We start from the raw sequence: 22,548 nt of genomic DNA, 5'->3' as shown, positions 1-22,548 counted from the left end.
TGTATATCATAAGAGAAATGTAATGACGTAATTAAATGAGTATTAGTACTTGTGTTGGTTTGTTTACGTGACGGGAGAAAATGAAAATGGAGGACACAAAAACAACAGCTGTAGTATATACGAGTATGTAGGTCCTAGTATACCATACCAGTCAAAATAAGTTATTTGTTTAAGTATAGTTTTAGCTGAATTAGCAAGCGTAACACAATCGTAAAACTACAAATAATACAAACTTTACTCGCTTGGAAGTCAGTTTTTCAACGGAACGCTTTGCTCTTATATAATTTTCAGGCGCTTGCTGCAACACGTACAACATCTTGATCTGCTTGTTTTGTGACTGTGCTAGCACAAAAATCACTGCATAGTATAGCATTTTGTATCTACTAGAATAAAAAAAAGTCTTAACTGCAGATTTTTTTAATTTGACTAACTGCGGTCCGCGGTTAGAAAAAATATTTTTCGATTGGGTTTATGCTCCATGCAGAAAATCAAATTTCATCAATATTTTTGGAACCAGTATCGTGTTTATTACTTATCCTCTTATGAGTCGTTCAAGAATCCGCAAAATTTCAATTCTTTTAATATTTCGCAAAATACGGTACTTTCGAATGCACGAGCAGAGGTCTCGGCACATCGCAGGAAGTCAGCACATCTTACGGTCACAGTTTTACTTTCTCAGAGGTCACGGAATCGAACCGCGCCCGAGGTGAACGCACCCACACAATAAGGTTCAATCTTATTAGATATGCCAGCCACCGGGTGCCGGCTGCCGTGAGAGCCGCCATCGAGAACATTCTAGATGCTTCCGTAAGGAAATTGGACTATTGCCGTGGAAAATCTGATGTGGCTACCACACTTTTACTTCTCGTATTGACGGAACTTACTCATCTTTCAAACCGTGAAACGCTTGGAATGTTAATTGGATAAATTTGCGAGACCAAAGTGCAGTTTGTGTATTTCTATGCAAACAGTAGTAGGCTGCTATTTAATTTTACGGATCTGTAATTGCAAAACTTGGATGTTTGGACAAACTGATAGAAGTTCTGGAGATCAAAAAACAAGACAACAACAACAATCTCTTCATAATAGGCAACAGTATACAAAGTACGAGCAATTAAAAAAAAATAGATTTAAAGAATCTAAATAGGACAGTTTTTAAAGTTGTAAATTGCATTGTCATCGGATTTGAATCTAACCTGAAAATTTCAGTCTGCTGAAGTGCCTCAAAATTGAGTTGCTATCATCCAAGTGGAACGACAAACAAACAAACAAGAAAGTGAGTTTATAAAAACGTCGGAATATACTGATTAACATAAGTTACAAAGAAACCGTAGGATAAAACACCCATCGAGTTCGCCGAATGACATGGATGAAAGTCACCACAACTCAGTAGGTACCACAATTCTGTATGTTACATAAGTGTGTTAACTTGACAGCTGTCAGATAGTTGTCATGTATCTAGTGACACACAAGTGACAACAGATCGGGTTACGACTTTACGAGTTACTTCAGCACGTGTGGGTTTGACAGTGCAATGAGAGATTGAGAGCTTTCGTTGAATGTCATCGGTGGACTTTCGAAGGTGAGAATGTCTGTTGACTTTCTGAACTATTGCTAAGTCATCAGTATCATAGGTTTACTGTTTATTGGCAAGGATCTTACATGCAACAGCTTTTTCTTGCTGCACGATGCATCACAGAGTAGTTTTCTTTAATTTCAAGTTTATGTTTAAATCAGAACCTCCTGAACTAAGAATAATAATATTCCAAAATTTTTCACACGAAGCCCTCTATTCACAAACCAAAAACACAACATTACACAAACATTTTTCCTAGGTGGGAACCTAACCCACAACAGCCGGTATAGAAGTCGGAGCCACTGACCACTAGACCACCTACGGCCCACTCTAAAAACACAAACTTCGGAATGAAAATTTAAATCTGGTACTTTATCTACCTGGTTCATATTGTCAATACAAGCCTATGCCAAAGTAGCCAGTACTATGTACTTCGCAAACGGAACTAGAGAAAGCAAAGCTTCCCATTCAAATTCAAGAGATAGTAACTTAATACTTTTTATGAGAATCTGATATTATTGTTGAACTTTCATTTCTATTTCATAACTGTGACAATGGTTCAATATACTATCGTTTATCAACACGCCCGGGGCTATCGTAGTTGATGGTCGAAATCACTAATATCGTACGTACAGTACGTATATGCTATGCTAGAGATTAATTTATTGTCGATTGATTGATGATGCCTGATGAAGTCAATCTTGAAGCAGAAATTTGGACTGAGGAAAGTCAACTTGTCAGGATGAAATGAAGTTTATAAGATCAATTCATATTTACATAGAAAATAAATAAAAACCGTATATAAAATGTATATGTTATAGTAAAACCCAAGGGCTTTTCTTTTTCAAAACTCCGCGGTGCTGTAATTATTGATGTGTAAACGCTAATATATCAAGGTGAACCAAAATTGTATTAATCATTAACAATCTTTTTCATATTTCAAAACAATATCAAAAAAGCAATCGACTGCAATACCTTACACTTTATATTAGAAGCGTGTCTAACACAAAACACAGACTGACGTGATAAAAGGAAATTTAGACATATAGCCTTTCATCGCTATTTAATAGCTTACATCAACTGTCTGGCTACGCTGACAACTATTATCTCTTTATTTTTCATTGGCTGCTTTACAAACTTCGTGCTAGCTGTTGCTCGCGGCTTTACTTGGATGTCTTCTATAGCTGCAAGAATATTATCTTCCTTTGACGGAGCCGCTGCCTTCATTCCAAATTTCTTAAAATCGGTGTGTCTTGGATACATGCGATACTTTTTACCAAATTCAGTCGACTTTTATGGGCGTGAAGAGGAAACAAACATACACACACCAAAACAAACACTCTCACGTACTGTCGCAATAATAATATTATGTGATATGTTGAGTTCACCACGCACAGGTGCGGGGCGCGCCGATCGTTGGCTTTACTGCTCCCTGATCTTTTAACTGTTGCTGCAGTTTCCAACTTTATAGACGACAAGGTAGGTTACGACTAAGTTTACTCATGAAAATATCAATTGGACTCATATTTTTGTAAAACCAATCAAATGCGAATAATAGCTATAGAGAAAAGTCAGAGGAAAAATAAATTTCCTTCTACTATGATTCTTATTTAATACACAGCTTATCGTTAGACAACGGACCTGTACCTTTACCACCGGATGCGGTTATAGCCTGCAGCGCAGTTTTTGCGTCAACAAACATAACTGCGGCCTTATCAACGATAACGTTACACCTTACCACGCCCATACTGAGAAACACATGGCTTTTCTCAAGAAATATGTTTTTGTTCCCTTTAAGATTAAGTTGGAGTGAAAATGATTGTAAGTTTCGTAAATTTTCACCTTGGAGAAATTACTTTCATTCGCTTTAAATGGTTGTGCTTTGTAATTACTTTTATTTATAGCTATTAAACTTGAATGAACTTCAATGTGGAAATTAATTTTAGCGTTATAGAAATTGAGGGTGCCGTTAGAATCCTTTCTGACTCACCTACAGTAAAACATTGTATCCACCATTACAAGCTATGCATTATTGATTGCACGATACACTGATGGGCCCTCAACTCAACTCAACTCACTTACAGTTCTCAATTCAATGGTCGTTGTTCTTGTATTAAGAGGCCGGTGTAAGCAGCGCGCAACTGCAATTCGACGCGAGCCAAAAATCGGACGAAACATTGCTATCTCTATCGGACTTCTCGCGGCGCAGCGCGTAGCTGTGTGCGTGCGTGTAGTACTTTTGTAGCGAGTCATTCATAATGACTGATAACCACTGCATTGTACTAATTTTGTTTAGTAAATGCTTTATTTTTGTTATTTAATTTTCGGAACCGTTGGTGAACACAAAAACCAGTAATGCTTTTTTTGGAAATTATTGTACGATGTCTATATCAGAAGATTTAATGATATTAGGTATCTTAAATCTAAAAATCTAATAAAATAAAACGTGAACGAAAACTTTTCAATACAAATTTAATTTATCTTACCTAGATAAAATTTAATTTATCTAGGTTCCTAATAAACTTTTAGTTTAAAACGTTTACTATTACGAAATGCCAGCGAATTGCATTTCGCATATTTTAACACCGCTAACAGCATGTTTTCAACTTATTTTTTCTGTAATTTAATTCTTAATATTTAATAATAATTAGTCGCAGTGTGATGATAAAATACATATTTTTCAATTTGGACCAGTAGTTCCTGAGATTACCGCGTTCAAACAAACAAACTCTTCAGCTTTATATATTAGGACCTATAGAAGTATAGATAACATTTATGAGCTTAAATATGATAGAAAATACAAAAATTTTGCTAATATAAAGCGCCTTCTCGTTTATAACCACAACAATATCATAACGGGCCGTGCAGCAGAAATCGTAATATTTTAATTTCGCTATAACTTCAGAACCAAACGTCCAATTTTAATTATTCAACGACCAAATATTATCTACATTAACTGTACATAGTGATGAAATAATTAATTTTGATAAGGATTAATAGCATGAGTAAAATAAACGCGTTTAAATGTAGTCCAAAAAAAATGAAGATTTTTCAATAAAAAAAATGGTTATTGTACCTCACTCGACATAGATAGGTATAGTGTGTCGCGAACTTTTTTGTAGATATTTATAACATCTACAATTACTTAGAACATTTTATGGTTCTATCTTTAATAGTTTAGGCAGGGTACGCAAAATAAGTAACTTTTTTGGTTGATTATTTACACCTTGTGTTCGAAAAACCCTAATATCTTACGGAAGCCTATTTTTGTGCAAAATTAAATATAGCCTATATTACTCGTGGATAATGTAGCTTTCGAATGGTGAAATAATTTTTAAAATCGGTTCAGAAGTTTATGAGCCTATTCAATACAATGAAACAAACAAAGTTTTCCTCTTTATACTATTAGTGTAGATTAAAATTCGGTAAATTTAAAATGATCAAGAGTATGTTTTCGTTATGAAACTTATTTTTTGGTACCTAATAGGTAACAAATATTACGTAAGTAATCCAAACCAAGTTTTTTTTTTTTTTGCAATAAGAAAGAGTACCTATTGTTTTACACTATCCCATTTTTCCATTAAATCTTTTTCCAAATATTTCACTCCCACCACATCCATGTATTGGCTAGAGGCCTCCGTCGACTCCGTCCTAACTCGCCTATACCTACGCGATAATCACCTACAGCGAGCGACAACTGTTACCTACTAAGTTCCGTTTAAAATTTTAAAGTAGGTATGCTAGAGGCGGTTTATTTAAATATTATATTAAACAGTACATACATTAATGTTAGGTAATATTTCGTAAGTAAATAGTTAGTTAATAAAAAATATATTTATTACTAGCTTTTCGCCCGCAGCTTCGTCCGCGTCGATGTCGGTTATATCGCGTTTCCAAGAAAGAGAACTCTTCAAAAGTCCGGGATAAAAACTATCCTATGTTCTTTCTCAAGGTCAACTCTATCTCTGTACCAAATTTCATTAAAATCAGTTCGGTGGTTTAGACGTGAAGGCGTAACAGCCAGACAGACAGAGTTACTTTCGCATTTATAATATTAGGTATAGTAGGGAATATTAGTAGGGATTAAAACGTTTTTTTTTTCATACCTACTTTGTTAAAATTTTACTTTGCTTGTAGGTACGTACTACGTAGTAGGTACTGTGCCAAATTTCATTAAAATCAGTTCTTCGTCTTCTTAAAGTGCTTACAGATATAACAGATTTTTTTCTTTCTTTTTTGTTAAAAAGCTACTCCCGCACTAAGGAATTTAATCCATGTGTTGCGGGGCTTTCACAAACATACAATTCACATGCACAAAGACACCTAGCCTCAGAACAAGCATTCGTGAATCACACAAACGCTTGTCCTACATGGGGATCAAACCCGCGACACGTCGCGCCCTGTGGTTTAGGCGGGACGACCTCAACCGCTCGGCTATCCGTGTAGTCAAATTGAATGAAAGTGTCAAAAAACCTTGACAAATATATATTTTTGCTATTTAGTCTTGAAACCATAATTTCAAATTCAAATGCTACAACAAATACATTATAACACTCAAATTTAAAGTAAAGGAGAAATCCAATTAAAATTGACAGAGTAGGTATTAATCTAGGCGCGCTATACCAGAGTAAAGCAGACAAAAAGTAAACAAAACCTATGTGCTCGCCCTCGCTCTACCCCATCCAAATTATTAAATTTATTTAACTATTAATTTTAATAATCACTTATTACGTCGTCGTCAAAAATGAATACTTTATTTAACTATAAACAACAAAACAATCTTTTACATCGGTAAACTACCTAATAGTTATAATGTCGAACCCAACGCCAGCGCATGCCACGAGCAGTGCGTACACGCACACAAACATAGCGTGTTGGACGTTGGTGAGACATGCGACAGCGATAATATGGTTCCAGATTTGTGATAAATTTGGTTGTGTTCCGTAATACCAAAAATTATGAATGAAAACTTATTATATGTCCACTTTTTTTTTGATAAATTGCAACTAGACTATATAATCTGTGTTCCTATTAAAAGGATATTAAGAATATTAATGTTTTAAGAACAGAAATATTAAGTTGAAAACATGCTGTTAGCGGTGTTAAAATATACGAAATGCAATTCGCTCGCATTTCGTAAATAGTGAATGTTTTAAACTAAAAGTTTAATAGGAACCTAGATAAATACCGTTTGTATCCGAATAACATAACTTTAAGTCGGTGATATGTTCGTAGCGACAATGATTTTGGTATTACGTTTGTATGGAAAAGTATTCGTTCACCGCACCCTTAAGCCAAGCTTATACAGCCACTCTGCCTGGTCCCGCGACGTCTTATGCCATTTGGGACCTGTTAAGTTGCTAGTTTGCAATTAAGCAATAACCTAATTAAAATGTTGAATGCGACAATCCCATTCAAAACATTTCTCGAGTTAATAGCAAACTATCCATTCACTTAACATTAACGTCCGCACTGAGAGATCAATCACATGGCAGCCACTTACAACATTCCTAGGACGTGTCGTTAATGCAGACCACACAGCTAGAGCCATGTGGAAGCTTATGTGTCAATCACACGTGTAATTGATTAGCTTGTACAGTTTAAACTAAGCGAAGATGATGCCTGCAGTTGCTTTGCGGAAATGACACAGCACACAATATACTGCCAACATAAAGTAGTTCCTTAAGTAGTAAAAAGCTTTTCGCAAAAATCAGTTCGACGCCCTAGCGCTTCAATAAGGGTAGAAGTTGAGAAAAGATTTCATCAGGACAAAAATTTGGAGCAAAATAAGCACAAGTTTTATTCCATCAATGTCATCAAAATCTCCAGATCCGTTTTGGTTTTCTATTGGATTCCTTGTGTTTGATCATAATTTGCGGATCTCAATACCTAGAACTGAAGGCCTAAGGTAAATATTTGGCGGGAGAAATGTGAAAGCCTTGGTGGACGCAGGGCAGCGGCGGTCGTTCGCCCGGCGAGCCACATTCCGCAAATAAGTGAGTCCACTCCACTCTTAGAAGGGTGTATAGATATAATACCTAGAACAGGGTTACTTATACCTTAAGTACCGAGTAGCGGCTCTTTGCCGCAGGGCTTGGAACTCGTTGCTCGTTTTAACTATAATTTGAAGAGTAGATGGTTATTGATGTCCGTGCTCAGGCGACTGGTAGTTTATTTAGCTTCCAACTACTGCAGGTTTTAAAACATGCGACTGTAGCTTATCTAATTATTTTGGTACATTACAATGCTTCTGACACAATTGCTTAAAAAAACCATTCATCGAACAAAATCTAACATTATTTTTCAAAGCTTTCCATGCAACTACTTAGTAAATTTTTTGATTGATCAAGTCGGTAATAAGTAATAGGTAATAATTATATTAGTTAAGATTAAGACTTCACGAGTCACGTCTTATTCGTCGTTCGTCAACAGCATTTACTGATCTATCGTAACTTGTGAGTATTATCCCGTTATTCAGTGATAGCTTGAAGACATCAGCGGATATGATCCTCCTCACATTATAGCTGCATTCCTGAGATACCGGCCGGTTTACGGGATACCAACATAACTACAGATTGCAAGTCTCTATGAACACAACTGTAAACGGCTACGGTTTGTTAAAATTGTTAGGAACTGTCTTGCAATTTCTTTGATTCTAGGTACAAATACCCTGATCACTAAACAGAATGAATATGCTGCATGAAAATTCTGGCTTTCGAGAATGTGGCTTTTTAATGTAATTTCTACAGCATTTGCTTCTAAGTATCTCTAAGATTCCTAATTTAAGAAGAGCTTTGTCAGGAGCTTTATAGGTAGGTCATATCCCTCTAGGGCTCTAGCCAAGAGACATTTTTACAACCGTTAATGTAAAAAGAAATCGCTTGAATATATAGAGATGACAGGTCAAAGTCACGCGAGTTTTCGTCATTTCCATACATTTAAGAGTTATTGACGTTAACAATTGTAGAGAATATATCTTCGCTAGAGCGCCATTATTCCTCTCCTAATAAGTTAATTTTATCGAGTACTGATAATTTTTGAAACAGACTTATCTACCAGCCTCTCCCTAAATACCTTTCTCATTTTCATATTCGAAAGACATGTGATGTACAATGTTTTCCGTTTCAGCATTTGCCTCATCCAGGCAAAGCAAGGCTCGATGGCACAACAAACATCTGTCTTAAATGACATGCAATTAACTCTTTACAAACTGCAAACTAGACTAAACTAAGTCCGCTACAGTAATTACTAGAACAATTTGTGTTAGAATATTTTCTTGCTATAAACACATGTTTATTTCTAAACTATTCACATTCATCATCATGAGCTACGGCTGTCAAATTAAAACTAATGTATTCATAATAATAGGTTTTACACACAAGTAATAGAATAGAAATCTCAAATTAGTGTTTGACTTATTCACTTTGACTGTCGGGTGTTATTTGTTTAGAGAAACTTGGATGTAATTGATTTAGTGGTTTTGTTATAATGGAGCTTTAAATTATTCATTGAATACCAAATATGGAGGTGCCAAGTAGGTACTATACAATACATAATTAATATATTCGTTCATAGAAGTAGGTTATCATGATTTTAAAGCGGAATTGGTTTCTTTTTAATTTTATTAAACATTCCTAGAAACTCCGCATCACATTTCGGAATTCATTATTTTTTTAAGACAAAATCCTCCTTGACCAAAGATACACTTAGTATAAGAAATTAAGATTGTATTCACGTAATCTATGCCTACAGGCGGTCTCCCACGGACAGACAGACATTATTATACGTTACAGAACTTTCTTTTCTATTAATTGACCAGATTTTTTGTTCATGCTCGATGACCACGCCGTTTTGGGTAGACTGTTATGAATTTCATTTTTTGTTTTGTTGTATAAAATTACTAAATGAACTCATTTTTTTTTTGCCATCTTCAGTAATGTTATTTTGTAGATGACTATGTCTGTGAAGTAGCTTACGTGTGTGTTAAGATACAAGACCGTTCTATCCGTAGCTATCAATACCGTGTATCATCCAGCGTCTGTTGAATGTGTAAAAAGATTATTGATTACAATTTCATAGATGTAAATAATATGGCTATAATCTAATCTTAATGACCATCACGATTTATTAAGTCTGGAAAGATAGCAAACTATTTCAGCCTGAAAATTGTCGTCTTCTCTCCAGAAACAAATGTTCCTAGATCAAAATGATTCATGCTTTGAAAAGCAATTGTATGCTTATGTTCCATATTCCCAAAAACAGTTCCGTCCTCTGCGTCTATTAAGATTTGCCTCTGATTCAAACAGCATTCAAATGGCATTTGTTGAATGTTGCAATAACGATAATTTCGCAAACGATTAGTAAGATACGAATTCCCACAGTCCAGTCGTATCTAATCCGGAGTGTACAGAGTCCACGGCTACAGTCACAAACCATATCACTTTCACACATGGCCATCTGTTTGTTAGACAATTCTCCGCACTCTCACTGATTCAAATTACACTTGATCATGTTACTGTGATGTGGGAGTCTGCTAACATTTCGATAATCATATGTTTTTGTCGCTTTGTATAATTTATTAATTCAGTACTACAGTGGACCTAGTTTCACACAATATTCTGGTTCTAAAAACGTCTTTATCGTAATGGGCTTAGGTTGATTCTCGTAATTCATTAATATCATAAAATTGCGGTTGATTGTACACAGGACGATGTTGTGTCTGATTGTGATATGAGTTACTTTTATATGAGTCATCACATTAAAGCTGTGGCTAACCACTTAGATTCGCAGTTTTGATTCCCATACGTGGGAAAATGTATTCAAGTTGTGAAAGGAAAATTGCTGTTTAATATTTGAAAGATTTAATTGTTGCCTGCGTATAGATTTGTTGATTATCCTTTCAGACGGAGAATGAACGTAAGCGGATTAAGTGTTATTGATATTTTCGACCGCAAGCATAGAGCGTTGTTATTTGTTAAGTTGTAATATAATGCTGGTACATTCTTAAACGCCTTAGGCTTAACGGTAGAAAGAGTGCTTGTAAGACGAAAATGAAATAGATAAGAACGAAGAAAGAAGATGTGAGGAACGCGATGTAAAGAAAGTAATTTGTAAACGCAACAGAACTCATTACATAACTTCATTGCAAATAGATCACAACTCCGTTGTTTAAAAAAAATACGATGGCTTCGATTTGTGATTGTACAATCGTGATCAGATAAACGTCCAATTAGAACTGTTGCCGTCCAATCAATTCCGTCTAATGGCCCATCCGATCGCGATGAATGAGCTTCAGATAAACTATTGCACTTTCTAACAGGTGTTTGTTCGAAGGTGCTGTTAATGGACGAGCAATTTGTACTTTTTTCAATTGCGATGATTAAACTCTAATTATAATGAAGCCAAGAATTTTGTTTTTTTTTCCACATTCTCAATTACTTATTCATGATATAGAATCAATTTATGAACGAAAAGGAATTGTATTAATAAAAAATAAATCCTTTCTATCCTTGCCGCTGAAATGTTAACATTTTGAATATCTATAACTTTGGAAACTACGGACCTTGGTATGTCTCTACTCTTGATCAAAAACTTACATTTTTCTTTCTGGTTACTATCACAATATTATCTTCTCTTACCACAACAACCAAGCCTATGTGTTATCTTAATAAGTACCAACGGGGCGCCAAAAACAACCAAACTTTCCAAATGTTTATCATCCTATCACATTTAGCAACACGTTCAGATCCATCACGATCAAGATCCGCTCCGTCATGCCTAGGTATGTTCAAACTAGTTCTTATGAAACAAAAGCAGACAGTGAGTCAGTCGCGGCATTCCTCATCGGGTTAGTAGGTGCATTAAATATACTATACAAGGATTATAAAGGCCAACTGCTAGGCTTAGATGGCATATCTCATTCATTTTGTCAAACTAGTTTGCTTGATTGTTATGGCTTGAGCTTGATCGATTGGTGTTTGCCATGAAATGTGATATAATATTTTTGTTACATAAGTGTTATGGTCGAGCTTTTGTTCTTTGTTAATCAACATAGGATTTGCTCAAAGCGACCTAGTGGTGAGAATTTAAGACGAATTTGCACCACAACTCTCGGGCTTTTGTATTCCGTATGGAGTCAGACAGTCTCCTTCAGCGATCTTCAGGTTACCTAACTGATAATTTATGTTTGAAAGATTCTATTGATACATTTAAATCGTAGCTATTTAAAAAATAGCGAAATCTTGTAAATATGCAGGCAAAAGCGATTTTGATTGAACTATTAATTAACTTCAATTTCAATTAGCTTTCCTCAGCAATGTGGCCAACATTTTTTTACTCTTTTACTCTACTTATACACAGCAGATGCACCAAATTGTCTTTTTGTCGGTTTGACTATGATAAACATATTCTTACATATTCATGACCATCTTTTTCTGGGCCAGCTTCTTAAACGAATCGAACCCTATTTCAGTAAACTGAGCCTCCAATTTCATCGCTACGGGCCAGTGTCGATCCAGTTTTGGTCGTGGTGACCTAGCCATCAGGGTCGGCCGGCCATATGGTGCGCCTGACCATTGTACTCGCATTTATAACCCTCTGAACTATGTATCGTTCAATAATCATAGCTCTTGTATATAGTACTAATATTGTGGATATAAAATGAACCTCCGTGTGAGGTTGGTTTTTATTTCACCTTACTGGAAAAGCTCGGATATAGTTGTCAACTTGTCATTTACTCTTTCTAATTCCGTACTAAGCCGAAGACCGATATGGGTGACCAGACAAAACACCTTTCAGCGAAGGGAATAACAAAATATAAGATCATTCTTTTATTTCCATTGTAAGTTGTTATATCGAAGATGAAAGTCCTAACTAATTAAAAGGCTAACACAAAGAAGAACATTTTTATTTCGGCTTGAAATTAAAACGTCTGGGGGATATTTTGGGTTTGGCGAAATTATGATCAAGTATTCGGTATGTAACCTTTTCAAGTCCCCAGATAACCCCTAGCGTGGAACTATTCGCGATACACATGTAAGTGTTTACAAACTTCACATATTTGAAGCGATAAGCATTTCACCTTCGGTAGATTAAATTGCAAATTCGCTGAGGAAATGTTGGCTCTAAATGTATGTCTTTGGTACCTAATCATAACGGTTGTATTACATGCAAGACTAGTTAATAAATGGAGTAATACAGAAAACTACCAAAGACAAAAATCATGTCTGAACATGAGAATTTCCTTTTCTAAGAAAATAATTCCATGTTGTGCTAAGCAAACTATGTATTTTTATAGTCGAATTTGGTTCTTTCCCTTCAATGTCCCATAAGATTCTGTAGGTAGTTAATATTTAATAATACCATTATTCATTGTACTTAGTGGAGTTTTTTGTAAAGTTACGTATACTTACAGAGGTCTCGCTGAGAAGACGACTAGGTCAAGGTAAAAATGTCTTGACCTATTGGGTCGCAGACATGAGTCGCTGAATTCATTAATAAATTAATATTATGATGAATATCCATATAAATATTATCATTGTAAGTAAGTAATTTTAGAGTATTTTAATTATTAAAATTAAGTGAAAATAGCGTCAGCTTTAATGCAAAATATTGTGTTTGTGATCCTGTTTTGACAGTGTTCAGTTTTGGCTATTTATAAAGCCTTTACTGCTATTTAGAGTTTGCAATCAGCATCCATATGTCATTAAAGTAAGTGACTATCTTCAAAAATATTTGTAAAACAAACATTACTCCAGTTTTTTTCTTCACCTTTCAAAAGGCGTCCAGACTGTTACAAATCACAAAAAAGCACAATCCTATGAAATCCAACAAAGATTGATTCAGCCACTTAATCATAATTATTTTCATATAAACACAGTCTCAGGTAAACGTGAGCATTCTTCAAACGTTCACTTCTTACATTATTGCGGTAATCGTTTGTAATCATTTGGAAAGTCGGACCTTCGGCATATTGGTGTCTAGCGGGTGCCCGAGGCACTGTCCGGTGTAGACCTGTATCGGGTACTTTATAGAAACGAAGATAATAGCTAAGTGAATAAACCTGCTAAGTTATAGTAGAATATCAACAGCTAGTATTGAAGAGCTATTATGCTAAAGTTAGAATAGAATTTCATACTCAGGCCTCAAACGGGCCTTAAGATTATTTTTGGAAGCAGGTTACTGTAAATCAACACTTAAGTAGAAAAGGACGACACGAAAAAAAAACGAATTCTTGGAGGTACCATGTCCAAACATTACCGTAACATTCATTCTACAATTGGAGAAATTGACATGTGAAACAAATGTCAGAACCTCTGACCCACAGCTTCCAGCATCACTTCAGAAACGTTTACTCATCTGAGTCGATTGCGAACATAACCAAGTGTACAATCTCTTCCGTTTATGGAAGCTAAATATTCATCAGTCGAGAAAGTGAATCTCTAACTGGAGTGTGCACTTGATTGATAGATTAAACGCCAAGTATAATGTTGAGATTATTCTATTTATTTTCACTAATGTACCTATGTTTTGATGGATTATCTTCAAACTGACAGATGTATTTAATGATGAGATTATGTTGCGGTATCGCTGTAATCAAAAGTAACTGAAAGGGGAGTTTATTTGATTTTGTAGACGTGACAAGATAAATGCTTAACGATGTTCATTTATCAATTACAGACGTATGTTGTTTACGAAAGTTTAGACTTCGGGTCCTACTTTTAGACTAAAGCCTACCTGTACTTGTTATTTTGTCACTTGTTCATGTTTTTCTTAATGCTATATCCCCTTTATTGCTTCATCAATAAAAGCTTCTTAAGCAGTCTCATTAAGTCAATATGGAGAATCAGATTTTACAAAGGCGTGTCCAGCCTTCTTAACAACTATTGTCGTAACTCCACGCCCAAATTCTGACTAATTGAATTTCGAATATAATTTGGCACCGACTATATGGCAAAGCAATGACTGTTTTCTATAGAACAATCAGGTGTTTGGCTTTCCAGTACTCATAGAAAGTACAATGTAGTGTGATGCCTCCATGATGCAAGGAAACAATGGGATATTACCTGCCTTTATATGTTGGCATTTAAATTGACGTTTTTATAGAACATAGATGTCTATCGTGATGATTGACGTCCTGTATGAGGTAAGCGTGCGCGATGTGAGACGGATCTAGCATTCTAGGCTTTGTGATATTTTGTTACCAACATCATCAGTTTAGAATCTTTCATCAAATTTGGGTTCATATAATGATGGTATTGATAAACAGCCAGGTATATTCTATTGATTAGCCTAATTTCTTTGCAATCGTAATTAACTATTCTCTGTATTTTAATCATTAAAATTCGATAGCAATAAAGGCTTTATAGATTGAAGATGAGATTTGTCATTTCCCTCAACAGTTAAATTTCTGTCCCGAACTTTTAAGTGAATCTTATTTTGTTAGGGAAATGAGCAGTGCTGCTTTAAGTGCCAAAAGATTACCTGAGCACATCACTGTTTATGATTGACCTACAGTCACAAATTACCCTAAGCGGTAAGTAGCTTTACAAGATATCCAAGTTGGTCAGCAACACTTGGCCACATTAAACCCAGTGTCAAGTGCGAACAATAAGTACATCCATATCGGCAAGGCTGCGCATACGCAGGCGGGTCACGATCTGACTCCGTCGTGAAGACTCGTGCACACTCGTGATATTCGTCATTGCTTCGATTCGTTTCACTTTGCAATGTGCTGATGGGTTTATTATTATTTTATGTGCATGTAAACTGTGTGTTTATAATTTGAATGTTTGTAATGTTGATCCGTCTTTCTAAAGGGAATTGTTGAACTTTCTGTTACTAATCTTTTAGTATCAGTAGAAGTATTACTATTGAATAGTGTTTCAATGAATAATTAAAGAAGTGTATAAGTATTCAGACACAAAACCAAAATGAAAGGATTAGTTTTTATTAGAATTCGCAAGGTCCTTAATTGGCCTACCTGAGATAACAAAACGATTTCTTGAAATTCGAGTGAGATAAAGCTGATTGAAGGTTTTATGCAATTGTTTTCTGTATTAAAAAGTTTAAAATGTGAATATTTTAAAACAAGTTAATTAAGAAAAATAAGTGTTCGTTCCAAGATTAGACTTTATCGAATCGAGACAAGGATACCAACAAAACACAATGGAAACAAATAAATAAGCACGATCAATACATCCTATAATAGTTACGTTATACACCTTGCCATTCCACTCAAGATAGCTCCAATATAAATAAACTTGAATGAAGATCGCCGCTTTTTTGCAACCAGGTAACACCACCTGCCGGCGAAGGAACTTATACCTGCAGTCGGTACCAATTATCAGACAAAAAATAACAAGAATTCTTTGCATAGGACAACATACATTGCTGCTCATTAAAGGAATGTTTTAAGTTACCAGGTAAGGTAACCCTTAATGGAAAGTGTTAGATTTTTTTTACTGGATATGCAGGCCCTTTATTTGTATACCACATGCCGATCAGCTGTTGCTATTTTTTACCATCATCAAGGTTTAGTTAATGGAAAACCAGCTGCTTATTATTTATGGGACGAAATAAAACACCGCCGTATGGGTGTCCTGACTGGTCAGGTTATATTATTTTTAGTTGGTATGGCTATCGGGCGAATAAACACATCTTTAACTTGTTAAAGGTTTTAAGGTGAATAGTTTAAGTAATTACGGGCAACGTCTTTATAACCCGTCATTCGCAAACCCTGGTATGCAAATATAGCAACCAAGATGATAAACTCAACAATAAAAACACGAGCAAAGATCTTCATTTCAGTTTTACCTCACCATAATCCCAATAATTTCTATGTAAATTTAAGATTCTGTCGGTTTCGTAGGCAAGGAACTAACGGCATTAAAACCTCATTCATAACAATATGTGCGGAAACCGGCAAGCCCTGCTCGAAACCTATTGCAAATATTTGACCTAAAATCCCCAAAAAGCAATTTCCTGCTGGACAGCCAAAGCCTTGACCAAACATTGGTTACCAATCTGCATTAACAACACACAAGGTATTTTGAACTCTACTTCCCTAAACATAAAGACCTAAATCCAGGTTATTGTGTCAGAGAACCCGTCAGTCATAGTTTCCTGCGTTTTGTTAAATATACCATGATCGTGTCAAGGCTGATTATGATAGCTTTAATGGTATTGCATTATGACTCAGTGTATATTAGTTTTAATTAGAGTGGCAACACTAAACTAATGCAGGTTACCTAATACCTAACCGTGCTAAAGAATGTAAAACCGTGTGATTCAAGCAAGTTCACAAGGGGTCTTCTAATTTCTCTACAATGCATAAAATACTAATCAAATTCATCTGTAACGCTTAAAATAATTTATTTAAAACACAGATCATCGGTCATCTAACCACCAACAACCAGATATAATTTTGCTCTGCAAGAGAAACTTCCACATGAAACTTTCTTAGAATCTCTTACAAAAGATTGCAAAGTCACACTATCAATATTATGATTCTTAACATACAAAGGCCCATAGATGAATTTATCTTACGAGGATAAACTCTAACTCAATTCCAATCAAATAAGATGTCAGTGCATAATAAGTGATCCATTAGATCTGATTCTTCATAATGATTCACGCTTTCACACGTGATAACATTACCATATGAAAATAGCTTAGCGTCATATAACTAGTTCCTATCATTAATTACAGGAAGACTTTCTCAGTTTCTCAGTACATCGTAACCGCGGGCTTCTAATGAGAACCTAATAAGTGACGGACAACTTTCATTCTTCAATAGTTCCTGGGGTTTACGGAAAATACAAGTTTTTATAAAGAAAAATAGCAGTAGCGTTTTCAGGAAGTATTATAGTGCTTTCAGTCGTTGACTCACATATTGGACTTAAAAAGTAATTATACTTTGCTCGACTTCCAGTAAAAAAAAACAAAACTTCAAAACAATGTTACAACATAAAAATCGCTTCATATTTCCAACAGATACCTGTTTTTGGGAAACAAACAAAATAGTCTTAGACTCGAGATAAATCAAATCACTCAAGTTGATTCTAAAGCATGGGAAGTTGAAATGAGGATTATTAAGGAGCTTCGGTTGCTAAAATGAGTATTCGTATTACCACAACCCCGAGACAAGGTATTCCTGTGTCGGGGCGTGGTTAGCGTCGGCGGCGACGCGTCGATATGCCCAAACCGGGCACACTCCCCCTCGCGCTCCCGAACCCGCAATAGTCGCGACCCGCACTCCTCCCAGAGTGCCCGCCACGCTAACATTATACAACAGCTATCATTTTGTGATACTTCATAATGTTCCTTCTATAATTCCAATCACACAACTCATTTTTGGCAAACTTTAAAGAATTTCAGCCAACGCGTCCAAAACTTTCGTAACACGGACTATGACAAAATAGTTAGTTTTCCGGAAATGTGTTTTAGTTAACGAATGATAAATCTTATGCTGCATTTATTTTCATTTTGCTACCATAACAGTCTCATTCTGTTCGTAATTTAGTGCAGTGCTAACGTTAATAGACAGAGTTGTACATTATGCCAAGTTGTTCTGTACTTATCTGTGGAAATCGAAGCAATGTTATAAACTTTAAGTCTAGTGGTGTCACTTATCATCGGTAAATGACTACTTTTGTTATTTTTCCTTTGTTATCTAGAACAGGTTGCATACTTAGGTACTTGTAAGAATCTAACGCTTACGACTTTTTAAGTAACGGGAGTGAGCCTTTTGTCTTACTTATGAGCGTCTCAGAAAGCAACTAATGCGCATATTACTTTGTGAGCCCGTATATTTTGTACGACTTCAACAGTTTGCTTCATCAAATAAGTTTCATTTGTTTTAACCTGTCTTCTGCTCGTTTTACATTCAACCTCATTTTTACCTTTATATCAATTATATACGAGTAAGTCTTACAATTCCAGTTACCCAAAAAATCCTAAGTTAAAAGAGAGATGGATAGCGGCGACTGGTCGCGGAGATGATTGGTTTCCAACTCACCACAGCTCGATATGCAGCACCCATTTCGAAGAGAAGGACTTCCAACCAGCAGCCAAGAGCCGAAGACTTTTTGCCACTGCTGTACCTACTTTAAAGTTAAGATTAGTGTTTGACACTGTAAGTAACATTTGTCTCATGATTTTAACAAGAGTCAAGTGTATTTTCCCCAAGGTACAACGAATGGTACCATACTTTATGTATGTAACATTGTGTTACCTATTTTGTTTTATTGTTAGTATGATTATATGCATAAACGTATATGTTCTTTATTAGAAATTTTGGCATGTATAATTTTATTAATTATAAAATTGAATGACGTAGCAATTTATGCCACCTCCGTGTTCAGGGCTGTGCCAGGTAAATCAACGTTTGGGGTACTTCTTTCTTTGAGTTTTATTTTATTAGCCGGCAGCAGATACGTCATGCTCCCTTAGTCGTCACTGCCTGCGGTGGCGTCTTGGGTCGGATCACCTCCTTCCCTCAAATATGGCGAGGGAGGTGATGGCTGACCCTTGCGTCATACTCGTGAACGGGTGCTGCTTGCGGTGGCTGGTCGGTCTGCTGACCTTTGCCGAGTAGTTGACAATTTAAGTTCATAGTGGCTTAGGTACCACGACCTCAAATATTTGTTTATTTGGCACGGCACCTACACACTTATTATGATATATTTTTTTAATAATTATATTGTAAATGGGAAGACAGCGTGCTACTGGGGAGTTTGTTGCGCCGTTTCTTCTCTCACAGCAAAAGCACTTAGGAAGCGGTGACGGGTGGGCAAAACTGGGTGCTGTCAATGTAATTTGACCTTCAAAAAGTGCTACTTAGTAGCCTAATTTGAATAAATGACTTTTGATTTTGATTTTGATTTTGAATCTAGTTGGAATATCATGGCGCATGTTGGCTATACATCGCTCCCAAGCCGTCTCATTTTTTAACAAATCAGAGCTCTGGTAGTTATGAGATTTAAGGCCATTCAATTCATACAGAAATGCAAGTCAATTTTAGTTTTGGAGTTTGGAGCCCTTTACCATCTGGAGTAAATATAAAACTCTAAAAAAAGCATAACCCTGCGCGCAATTGCGAAATAAATTATCACACCAATAATTTCCTTTTCTTATTCACAGTTGTCAACAAAGACCCAAGAAAAAATATCAACAAAGAAACCGATTATAAAACACAATAACAGAAAGACGATTGTAGAGCAATGTAACGACAAAATAGAAAAGTATAGAAATGCAATGAAGGCACAGAGGTTGCAAATAAAAAGGTTGCAAACCATGGTGCGTCGGTATCGGAAGAAAGTTAGCTCAATGAAGAATATACTCACCGCATTGAAGAATGAGAATATCATTGGGGAAGATCACCTGTGGTTGTTGGAAAGTGATAATCTTAACAAGTGAATAAACTTTATAATATAACACGTATATTAATATCAAAGGTCTTTTGCTATTTACAACGGCCGACGAATGAAAAATTAAAATTAACTAGAACTATTCGAATTATTCTAAGCACCTTTCCACATAATAATTAGAAATTCAGCACGGAGCGGAATACTCACGATCAAAAAAAATGAATATTCAATTGTTGTGTTGGCAAAATGCTTAGAGAATAGGAATAGTTTTAAATGTAATCTAATTGCCATTCATTCAGAAAATAGCAAAATCGTGGCCCAGATCAATTATCCCCTGAATTTGTTTTGTTAAGTTGGTATAAAATACAGGTAGGATACAATACAGCAATGATACTTGCATTCTAAACAGTAGTAATGTAATGGTAAAATATATTTTCATAAACTTTCCCAAACTGTGTTCATAGTTTTACATAAATAAGCATCATTGATGATGATTGAGATGGTGTACCTAAGTATTATGAAACAATATATTCCTATCTCCTTATTCCTACTCCGTATTCTAAACCTTCATAAAACTAAGTAGGATGTATCTGCTTTAGTCACAACTTTCAAACTGCTTTGGTTCCTTTACAATAATAATATTTTGTTAAATTAAATAAAACCTAAGTTATAGAAAAAAAAAATGTTTGCGTAAGATTCATATATTATGCTAGTTAGGTATTATATATTATACCTTTTATTTCCCAGAAATAAGTGTAGGTACCTTGCACGAACACAACCCTTTTCAAACATTTTAAAGAAACTATAACTTAATGCATATTATAAACGTTCGTTGGCCTTTCTTGTGCGTCTGCATTAATTAATGCATAAATTATTTTTATTTTACACCAAGTAATAAAAAGTTAAGCCGATGAGATCTTATTGGCACTTTGCGGCTATTGCATCGCTAGATTGCAAACGAAACTAGTTCCAGCGGCGTCCGCCCCGCGCGCCGCACCTAGCGCTAGTAGCAACAGTGTCACCGGTGTGGAAAGACGCGTCGTGCCTTATCAGTTCAAAACTCTTTACGTAAAAGTATCGAAGTTTTGACTAAATTCATACAACATTCTTAATTCGTGATAGTGAGAATTGTGTATTAGTGCGACCAAATAATTGTTTCTACAACAGAAAGTGAAAATTGTTTAGTTTGACGTGATTTTGAAATCTAAATCGCGGGTAAAACTTTAACGGAACTGAATCGTGTCGGATTTTTCTGCTAATAGTATTGGGTTATTCGGTGAGTAGCATTTTGTTATGGTGTTTAATGTTTCATGGTGAAATAGCGGTAAATCTACGATTGTAACTGATCAAAAATAGTTCGTGGAAATTTAAAAATAACTGAACCTGAGAGATCTAGCAAACTGTAGATGACAGTAGTCTCAACGGCAGTATTTTAAATTTTTTCTCACCTCAGAAAATTTATTAATGTTAATGTAATATAATTATTTAAATACTCATGTTCAATAATGCTACTCTTCTACTGGGCTTGTTAATTGAACAATATTATGAAATTTTGAATTTTATATACATCATCCAATTAATTATACCATACCATAACATTAGAAGCTGAATTGATTTGAAACTAATTGCATATTTTATTTATTACTGAAATAATTAATCTTTAAGAGGCAGATGGTACTTCTAATTAACCAGTTGCTGATAAGCATTGATAAGGGGAACACCTACCTTGATATCGAACAAAATGCAATAAGTATAAGTATTTAAATCTTAAAGTAAACAAGTGACTCGGTCCATTTTCTTGATAACTTAATACAGTAAGCTACCTACTGAGATATTATTATATCAATCAAAGTTCAAATTATTATGTTACGAAGTTTAACATAATAATAAAGCAGAAATATAATAGTTATTAATAGGGTCTATAATACTTAGCCAGATATAAGGATCTTTCTAAACTAAGTGGCGAAGGTCAAAGGCTGGTAGTTATGTGATGTGGAAAGTTTCAAGGTAAACTTGAGAGCGCGCGTCGACGGGACGCATGCGCCATGCGCCCTTACGCGCTAAGAATAAGAAAAAGCCGGTTCTCTGTCCATTGACGTTGGATTTTTTACTTTTTTTTTATCCTTGAGCAAATGCCATTTGTTTTGGTAACCTGTGTTCTTTTAACTTGGTGATGGTCAATCAGCGGCCATGTTAAAACGTTATTCATAAATAATTAGTTGCATACAAAACGAAATTGCAAGTTCTACTAAAAAGTAAACTTGAAACTATCAACAATTTATTTGTATTCCTATAAAAAATAGGAAGCCGTTGGGATTGTTATTCTATCTGTTTAGCAAACGACTTCTTCCTACTTTTATTGATAAGATAGGTTTTGTGACTATCGCAAAAGGAACAATACATAACAATATTAGCTCTTTAGACGCTACAATACAAGATGCAGGTGTTTTGCGATCCTTCCTTTTCTATAATACAGTAATACTCTACAACTTTTAACATAAATCATCAATCAAATCACGTGTTTTCTGAGAAGACTAACGTCTGCTTACGTAAACAGACTAAATACCGCAATTAAAATAATATTGTTTGTAACAATGGCTTCAC

The 22,548-nt window shown here is 35.3% G+C and overlaps 1 protein-coding gene across 2 annotated transcripts; it reads left to right on the top strand.

Annotated features, from left to right (window-relative positions):
* The first annotated feature begins 16,501 nt into the window (after positions 1-16,501).
* On the top strand, positions 16,502-20,011 carry LOC113506255 (THAP domain-containing protein 2-like). 2 transcript variants are annotated; one of them, XM_026889099.1, is made up of 4 exons: positions 16,502-17,481; positions 18,077-18,213; positions 18,518-18,710; positions 19,718-20,011. In XM_026889099.1, the coding sequence occupies exons 2-4, from the start codon at positions 18,134-18,136 to the stop codon at positions 19,991-19,993; spliced, it is 549 nt and encodes a 182-aa protein (XP_026744900.1). In that variant the 5' UTR covers positions 16,502-17,481; positions 18,077-18,133; the 3' UTR covers positions 19,994-20,011. The 2 variants fall into 2 exon arrangements, with proteins under 2 accessions (XP_026744900.1, XP_026744899.1); XM_026889098.1 differs by having other exon boundaries at positions 16,502-18,213.
* Positions 20,012-22,548: the final 2,537 nt, after the last annotated feature.

The sequence above is a fragment of the Trichoplusia ni genome (assembly GCF_003590095.1).
Source record: "Trichoplusia ni isolate ovarian cell line Hi5 chromosome 7 unlocalized genomic scaffold, tn1 tig00000923_group6, whole genome shotgun sequence".
NCBI lineage: Eukaryota > Metazoa > Arthropoda > Insecta > Lepidoptera > Noctuidae > Trichoplusia > Trichoplusia ni.
Note: the sequence above shows the minus strand (reverse complement) of the source record. Positions and strands in the feature narration are given on the sequence as shown.